The following is an 8,529-nucleotide window of genomic DNA, read 5'->3' as shown; positions in this document are numbered from 1 at the left end:
CCAGCTCTGCTCAGACCCCCCCTCACAGGGGGACATGCACTGAATGAGATGCTGGTGCTGAAGCCCCCGGCTGCTGAGACCGAGTGCAGTGAGAACTCCATACAGAGCAGGGCACCGAGCCCCAGTGCATCCTGCACCATCCTTGGGCAACCTGGTCTAGCGTGAGGTGTCCCTGCCTACGGCAGGGGCTTGGAACTGGATGAGCTTGAGGGCCTTCCCCACCCAACCCATTCTGAGTCTGAGTCTCGGCTCCCAGAAGAGACTCAAGAGCAGAGGAGGCCAAGACAAGGCTCGCTGCGATGGGTTTGTAAAAACTGAAGTCTTTATTAAAAGTTTTATCCAAATTTTGGTAACAAAAGATACAAAAGGGGCTGGAGATTCTTATTCCTGGGACTAATCTGACCAATCGCAACCTGACAGTCACTAGGCTAATATAAAATCCATACAATCTGCTAAAAATGCAGGGAAAAAAAAAAAATTAATTAGAAGTAACTGCTGCTCTGAAATTTCCTTTTTTTTTTTTCTTTTTCCTTAAAAAAATTCCTTTAACATTTATAAGTTACTCAGTTTGCATTTTACAGGACTAATTCTGCTCCGAATGGTTACAGCTACTGTACAACACGAGACGACAGCAAGACCAGACCAAAGCAACAGGAACTGGGATGTGCTGCAACGCACTCCACTCCTCTGCAGGAACCGCTGCCGAGTCTCCCCTCTGGGTGCCTGCAGGTTGCCCACCGGGAATGCCACAGTGCCAGCGCATCCATGAGGAGCAGCTCAGCGGCACCCAGTTACCATCCCTTGGGTGCCACGGGGCCAGTGAAGCTCATGGATGTGAACACCTCCAGGCAGAGGAAGGGTGGGCAAAGGGTGAGGAACCCTCCGTAGTGGAGCTACACGTGGCTCATCCCTGCTTCCTCCTTCCAGCCAGCACGGGGTGCGGGGACGCGTTGCTCTGCGGCACTGTCAGAGCACGAACCCGAGTGGGAGAGAGCTGGGTTCTGATCAATGCACTTCTCTTCATGCTAAGAAAGAAAAGAGGAGGAAGAGGAGGATGCGTACACCAGGCTAGCGCTGAGGCAACTGTCCAGAGCTGGTACTGGCTAGCAGAAGGACCCTGAGAATATCGAGGCTAACACGGTCTCCCGGGGAACGCCGAGTTAGGTGCATCACAGTGATACTGGTTGAACGTGTTCTGTACAGTGCGAAACGGAGGTTGACACAAGTGCAGTATCCCTTCACCAGCTACTTCCTATCTCTTCCTAAAGGCAGAGGCTGCTAAGGGCTGACAAGAGGCCTCATCACCCAAAGACACGGAAATGAGGCTTATTTGGACATCCAAGTGGAAGTTATTGGGTGGCCACCGGGAAAAAGATTCCAGTTTGTAAGAAACCAATAGGAAAGCAAGCGCAGGGCTACTGCAAGGTGCATCATCAGAGGTACCAGGTCTTGCAAGCAGCCACCCCCCCTCTCCCAAGACCCCAAGCACCCCCCGTCCCCAGCACTAAAGTATCTTCAAGCATCTCCAGAGATCACATCACCACTATTTCTGACCAGAGAGACCTCAGGGAGCGTTGGAGTCCATTGAACCAGATCTGCACCCACTGCTCGAGGTGGCTCAAGCGTCTTCACAAAGCTGCTCTGAGGGCATGTGGATAAGCAAATGCCTTCTTTGCTGTCGGGCAGGGTGGGAGCTGGAGCTCTGGGTCCAGGGTGGCAAAGCTGATTTCAGACACAAAAGATACCCGAGGAGGAGGAAATACATTTTTCTGGGTTTTTTGGGGTTTTTTTTTTGTATGTGTTTTCTTTCTTTTTTTTTGTGTGTGTTTTTTGGTGGGGTTTTTGGGGGTTTTTGTTTTGTTTTTGCAAACTGCTGCACAAACCACAGAACGGAGAAAGCCTTTGGTCATGGGTACCTGTGAGAAGTGAGCCTTGGGTGGAAGATTCCCCTGAATGCCTACAGGATTCTACATCTTAAAAAAATATATTGTGGACGCTGCAGCCATACAAAGGGGGGAAGGAGCGGGAGACGGGGATTTACAGTCTCACATAGACACAACGGGGAGGTTAAGACAAGCACAGTCAGAGTCTGTAAAACTGATTGGGTTGCTGGGATCAGTCATCCTCGTCGTCCTCTTCATCTTCTGGATCTTCCTCTCCTTCATCCTCTAGATTTCGTTTTCTCTTTTCCCCTCGTGGCAGGTCTGCAAAGAGAGGCCAAGCGTGAAGCTCAGTTCAGCCTGGTGCGAACAGCGTTTGAACTGGGGCTTCGAGCTGCTGGTGAGCAAGCACAGAGTAGGACTGGCACCATTCCGGAGCAGAGATCCACCCTGCCCAGCTCCTCGTGGCACCCAGGAAAGGCAGGACTGGCACGAGGCATTAACTGTTTCCTATTGCCCTCCAAACACCCCACTTTTCAATGGGCTTTTCTTTGTTGAGCACCCCCAGAAATGTCTTTGCAGACTTCAGTCCCTTCGGACCAGGCTCATACAAGGTGATGTGAAGTCCCGCCAGTCACTGTATCCTGTCAAACATTCATTCAGGTGTCCACTACAGCCACAGGAGTCTGCACTTAAGGCAAGAAGGGTCTACCCTGCCCTGCAGCTGAAAGGAGAGGAACGTGCGTCTCCAAGAGCATCTCCTCATACACACAGTGCCACCATGAGCTTCTGTGACAGAAGTACTCCTCCAGCACAAGACTACCAGGTCAAGCAACTGAAAACTGGGTTTCTAGACAATTTGCCTCTTTAATATTTAGCACTTACCCAGCGTGGCTGGTATTAGGAAGCATTGAAACCTGCGTCCCCATCACCACTGTATGACCCTTTGGTTATAACCACTATCCAACAGTCAGCTTAGGCATAAGCAGCGGCTTTAGTGGTGCCCATAGCCAAAAGGCTGCGCTTTTTATCAGGGAAGATCTGCAGGCAACACCACCACGGCACTGCAGCCTGGGATGCTCTACAGAACCAGCAGATGTGCGAATGCTGAGGCAGCTTTGCAAGCACTTAAGTTTGCTAAGATTCAACTCACCATCATCGGCTTCATCTTCTTCATCATCCTCACCATCTTCCTCCTCGTCTTCCTCCTGGAGTCAAAACAAGCAGCTTTGTTGCAAGAATCACAGTCCCACCAGCAAGGTGTAATTCCACAGCACCATCTTCCTTCTGCTCTGCTCCAGCCCTACCCAAGCCTCAGGGCATCACGTACAAGCCAAGCAGTGAGAAGCTACTGGTGCCTGACCAGCTTCCAGCATCCCTACAAAGGGGCTGTACAGCTCTGTCCCTGGAAGCCATGAAGTACCAGGCTGAGCAATAAGCAGGTCTGACCTGACACACTCCATACACGAGTCAAAAGGTGTATGGGAAAAGGGAGCACGCAGCAGCACTCCCAGATCCACCCAGAGGCACCCAAAGTGCCCGGTCAGATGGGTCACCAGGTCAAGGGACAAACACACTGTCAAACACAAACCAAAGACAGAAAGCCTCACCTCATCATCTACTCCATCCTCCTCCTCTTCACCTTCCAGATCATCATCTTCATCTTCTTCATCATCGATGACTTCTTCATCCAAATCATCTTCCTCATCAGCATCCTCCTCTTCCTCACCCTCACCTTCTAACAAAAGGAGAGGAAGTAAGTGTTACGGCTCCCGAACACTCGCACCTCCAACCCGAGTGCTACGTGAGCAGCGGGCAGGAAATCACAGCAAGAATGCACGAGGAGTGCCAGCAACAAGCCCTGTCAGCCTGCAGCAAGTCTCACATCTTCCCCAGCCTGCCCAAGGAGGGAGGGGGGTTACCCAGACAGCCCCCAGTTTAGTGGCAAGTTAGAATCACCACTTATTTAGCAACGCAACCATGGCTAAATGGGGTTGTTTCCCCAGCAAGAAAACCAAGAGAAAACCCTCACCTTCCCCATTCTCATACTCATCTTCCAGTGCATCACCATCTGCTTCAGGGTCTGAGTCAGGGGCTTCCTGGTCATCAGCATCATACCCGTCTAGGTAGGTGAGCTGGGGCAGGAGGGTGAACACGCTCTCCCGGTAGTTGATGAGCATCGTCACCTCACAGTTGAAGAGGTCCAGACTATGGAGGTTTGGCAACTTTTTCTGCAAAGATCAATTCATTACATTATTGAGGAGTTGACACTGTTGGAAGATCAGGCAACCACCACGGGACAGCTGGTTTGCTACCCACATCTAGTACAGAAGTGCCTCTGCATGCTCTAATTTGCACCATGTGCTGCTCAGATGGAGAGGAGTTATTGCTCTTGCTAACTGTAGGCAAAAAAGACTCCTTCTCAGCTCCTCTGTCCTCGTTTCCCCACCTTGGAGACAGCTCCATATGAAACCACATCCAAATCATACTCTCTTCTGAACAGGGTGGGCAACAAGCCCAGCACCCCAGCAGGAGGAATCACTGAGCTGGACTCATCCTGCCCAAAACATGAGGCAAACCCAAAAGCACCACACAGAAAGTGTCTGTGAGCCTTCCAGCACGGCCACAGCAGCTCCCCTGCTCCGGTCCTCACACTGTGCAGCAGGTCAAGCAAGGGAGGAGTAAAATGGCTTCAAGCTTCTTCTGGAGGGACCAACTAATGAGGCAATGCCCTAGATCAGACCTTTCAGCTGCAGAGTCAGGATCACAAGGCAAGAGCCCTGCAGTGCAGAGGCAATGGGAACCCAAGCAGCTCATCTCCATGACACCTCAGGTGCCACCTACCTCCAACTGCACCCAACCCATTAAAGGTCCTTTCTCACATGGACACTGAGCACTGCATCCACAGTTTTACCCATCCAGCCCAATTTCATGCGTCTTTTAGCAACTGGCTGCTGGTTTTGCAGACAGAGGAACCATTAACTATTAGCCCAGCCTCAAATTGGACCACAAAGAGCTGCCAAGATGCTGGACTTCTGCACAGGTACTCCCCAGAGGAAACAACATCATCCCTTAGATCCCAGCACAGCCTTTCACTCACCAAGGGCTCCAGGGTATTGATGTCTTTGATCTTGTTGCCACTTAGATTCAAGTGTGTCAGGTTAGGAGTTCTCTCTGCTAGAACCTCAAGGCCACCAGAAATCCTGTTATCACTCAGCTCCAGCTGCCAGGAGGGAATATCAGATCGTCACAAAGGGCTTCAGTTTGCAGCAAGGGGAATAAAGCTGCCCTGAGAACTGGACTACAATGAGCACTCACGTTCCAGACCCTCTCCCTTAGACCACACCATAGAGCTGCAGTTCAAGTGTTCACCTGAAACCCCTTGGCCACAGCATCCCCAACCACCCCCGTGCTGCACGACACAGGGGCACATGCTCTGAAATCCCAAGTATTTATGGTCTTTTGAACATAATCATTTGATATTTGTGGCACAGGGTGCCCAGAGAAGCTGTGGCTGCCCCATCCCTGGCAGTGCTCAAGGCCAGGTTGGACACAGGGGCTTGGAGCATCCTGCTCCAGTGGAAGGGGTCCCTGCCCGTGGCAGGGGTTGGAGCTGGAGGAGCTTTAAGGTCCCTTCCAACCCCAACCATTCCATGATTCTATGTTACTGAAGCTCCTGACAGTAGCACAACAGCAAAAGCAACAGAGAGAGGACGCTAAACATAAAATAAGCTCAAAAGCATTTTTTTGCTTAAAAAACCACCTCTGTCACTTGCTCCAAGTGTAAGCTACAGAGGAAAAAGCAAACTCAAATGGCTTTTGCCTGGGAAATACAGGAAAAACACCCAGGGACAAGACAGCCAAAGCGTCAGAGCAAGGACTGCACGGGGCTGGCTCACCTTCCGTAGCTTGTTGAGTTTGGGGAGGTTGGAGACGGACAGCAGGTTGATGTTGATCATGCTGAGGAACTCCAGGTTCTCAAAGTCTGAGGAGAGACCCACGATCTTGCCATCGTCCGAACGGCAGTTATCAAGAACCAGCTCCTTCACCTGCCAACGGAGACACCAGCAGCGGTGAGCGCACCCGGCCGAGCCTCACCTCCAGCCTGTCCCACACCTCCAAGCAGCAGCTCCTCCTTACCCACATTAAGGGACACACGAGACCTTGAAGCTAAAGGACTTGTGCGAGGGCACAAGGGGTGAATCCCTCACGGTGGTCAGGACTTCACCCTTTAAGCGTGAGCCACGCAACGTGCATCCACTGCACCAACCAAGAACCTTCTCCATCAGGAAGCATGAGGGGGTCGAACCACGAGCTTGTAGCAAAACGTTTCACACACCAAGCATCAAAACGCTCTCAGGGTCAACATTTAAAGCTTCACTAACAGGAGACCCAAGAGGGTCATCCGATTTTGGTCCTTTAACTTCTCCCTATGCCTGGGGGTGCTGGAAAAGCTGCCTCCAGAGGCTTTGCTTCCCTGTGACAGTGCCCATGCAGAGGTGACAGAGCTGCCCAGGCAGCTCTCTAAAGCAGATGATGATGCTCAGGCTCACGATGCAGAACCACTGATGGCATCACTTTGCCCAGTGTAGGCTATGCACACAGAAGCCATCACTGGCTGCTAACCCAGCACAGAAACCACCCCTCCTGTAGCATGAGGACCAGCACAATCTGCCCCCCGCCAAGCACCAGCTGGGTAAACCCACCCAGCACCCCCTTCTCCCCCCCTCTAAGCTCAAGCCCCAGCTCTCACAGCCCCCTTCCAAACCTCACTTTTACCCCACACGTTCTTCACAGCAAGATGCAAACTCAGCCTTGGCCAGAAGGCTCGTGATGCTCTCCAAATCCCTCCTTCGCAGCACTCCCATTTTACCTCTCTTGCTCACATCAGCCAGCTACGAGGGAGTCGGTTTAACATCCCTGTGCGTTTAATACCCCTCGTCGGGGCTCCTGGGCCACCTCTGCAGCACCAGCTCCCAGTTAAACAACGCTCAAAGACTCTGGAAGCGGCAGCACCGGTCGGGAGCTCCGCAGCTGAGCCCGTTTTGCCCCCAGCACCCAGGCAAGCCTCCAACCAAGCCGGTGGGTGCGAAGGAGGCCGAGGCCAAGCCTCCGCTGCTGCTGGATCGCCGGGGCGAGCCTGGACGTTACCAGGTTATGGAGCACCCGGGCCAAGAGCAGCTTCAACCCAGCGCACGCCGTGTCCTGGGGCTCTGCACCCAGCAGCAACGCTCCGGCCCCGGGGCACGCTCGGACCCCGCTCGCCCAGCCCCTGGTGTCAAACCGGAGCCCTCACAGGGACCCTCCGCCGCCTCGGTTCATTCTGGGCCTGAAAACCCCCTTTTTCCACCCATAAACCGGCTTCAACCGTTACCAAAGCCTCCCCTCTCAGGCGCCCCACGCCGCAGCGCGCAGGGTGACAGGCACCGGCTATCGCGCTGCACGGCGCCGGCCCGGCACCGATAAGGCCCGAGGGCGAACCGGAACGCCCGGGGAGGGAAGCGATGCCCCGGGCCTGGCGCTGAGCGCAGCGGGCGGGCCCCCAAGGCGAGGGGGAAGCGCGGCTCGCACCCGGCTCCGCGCTGACAGCCGGGGAGGGCCCGAGCAGGCCCCAAGGAGCCCCGACGGGGCAGGCCCGGGCGGCCGCTAAACATGGCCGAGCCGCCATGGCTGCGCGGGGCCCGCACCGGCCTTGCTCGGCCCCAACCCGGGGCGGCGGGGCCCGGCCTGGCCCGGCCCCAACCGCTGCACCCCGCGGGGGGCAGGACCGGACAGGACCCGACGGGACGGGACGGGACCGGCCGCCGCCGCCGCCCGGGCCCCGCCGCGCACGTGCACGCCGCCATGCCGGGAGGGGGGGGGGGGGGGGTGAGGAGGAGGAGGAGGAGGAAGAGGAGGCGGCGGAGGAGGAAGGGGGCTCGCGGCCACCGCGCTCCGCACCCCCAGCACCGCGCTCACCGCGCGGGACCCCCGCGGGACGCTCCCCGTTACCCCCCCACCCCCCCCAGCAGCACGTGCACACCGGTGGTGCCCCCCCCCCCCGGGTACCTCGCCCGGTTTCTTGTTGCGCAGCTCCAGCGTCAGCCGCTTCTTCATCTCCATCCTCGAGCCGAGCCGAGCCGAGCCGAGCCGAGCCGAGCCGAGCCGAGCCCGCCGCGCGCCGCTCCTCGCCGCCCCGCCCCGCTCCGCTCCCGCGCGCCGCCGCCGCCGCCTTGGCCGAGGGAAGGCGCCAACGGCAACAAAGGCGGCGCGCGCCGCGCCCCCTGCCGGCCGCGCCCTGCGCTGCGCCGACACCCCCTCCCCCCCCCCCCCCCCCCCCCCGCCCTCCGCAGCGCCCCCTTGCGGCCCCGCCCCGCAGCGCTGGGGAGAGAAGGCTGGGGGGGGAGGGGGGGTGGGGGGAAAGGGGGGGATGGGGGGGGAAAGGGAGGGAGGAATCCGGCCCCAGCCGCGTGTTCCCTTCTCCCGCACCGTATTCCTGCCCGCAGGCACAGTGTGCCCGTCCCCGGTGCCATGTGCCCATTCCCAGCTCCATGTGCCCATCCCCAGCGCCATGTGCCCATTCCCAGCTCCATGTGCCCATCCCCAGCGCCATGTGCCCATTCCCAGCTCCATGTGCCCATTCCCGGTGCCATGTGCCCATTCCCAGCTC

The 8,529-nt window shown here is 56.4% G+C and overlaps 1 protein-coding gene across 2 annotated transcripts; it reads right to left on the bottom strand.

The window, feature by feature from the left end:
* Positions 1 to 300: 300 nt before the first annotated feature.
* On the bottom strand, positions 301 to 8,060 carry LOC136024498 (acidic leucine-rich nuclear phosphoprotein 32 family member B). 2 transcript variants are annotated; one of them, XM_065699890.1, is made up of 7 exons: positions 7,929 to 8,060; positions 5,780 to 5,929; positions 4,981 to 5,103; positions 3,913 to 4,111; positions 3,491 to 3,615; positions 3,034 to 3,088; positions 301 to 2,204 (listed from the first exon to the last, which is right to left on the bottom strand). In XM_065699890.1, the coding sequence occupies exons 1-7, from the start codon at positions 7,980 to 7,982 to the stop codon at positions 2,116 to 2,118; spliced, it is 795 nt and encodes a 264-aa protein (XP_065555962.1). In that variant the 5' UTR covers positions 7,983 to 8,060; the 3' UTR covers positions 301 to 2,115. The 2 variants fall into 2 exon arrangements, with proteins under 2 accessions (XP_065555962.1, XP_065555961.1); XM_065699889.1 differs by having other exon boundaries at positions 3,491 to 3,618; positions 7,929 to 8,059.
* Between the last annotated feature and the right edge of the window lie 469 nt (positions 8,061 to 8,529).

Source organism: Lathamus discolor, chromosome 21, assembly GCF_037157495.1.
Source record: "Lathamus discolor isolate bLatDis1 chromosome 21, bLatDis1.hap1, whole genome shotgun sequence".
In the NCBI taxonomy this organism is placed as follows: domain Eukaryota; kingdom Metazoa; phylum Chordata; class Aves; order Psittaciformes; family Psittacidae; genus Lathamus; species Lathamus discolor.
Note: the sequence above shows the minus strand (reverse complement) of the source record. Positions and strands in the feature narration are given on the sequence as shown.

Excerpts from the sequence above, each read along its gene's own strand:
- LOC136024498 (XM_065699889.1), bottom strand. The coding sequence starts at position 7,982 with ATGGAGATGAAGAAGCGGCTGACGCTGGAGCTGCGCAACAAGAAACCG. Across the intron at positions 5,104-5,779 it reads AACTCAACAAGCTACGGAAG|CTGGAGCTGAGTGATAACAG; the intron begins GTGAGCCAGCCC and ends CCCTCCTGGCAG. Across the intron at positions 4,112-4,980 it reads TCAATACCCTGGAGCCCTTG|AAAAAGTTGCCAAACCTCCA; the intron begins GTGAGTGAAAGG and ends TGATCTTTGCAG.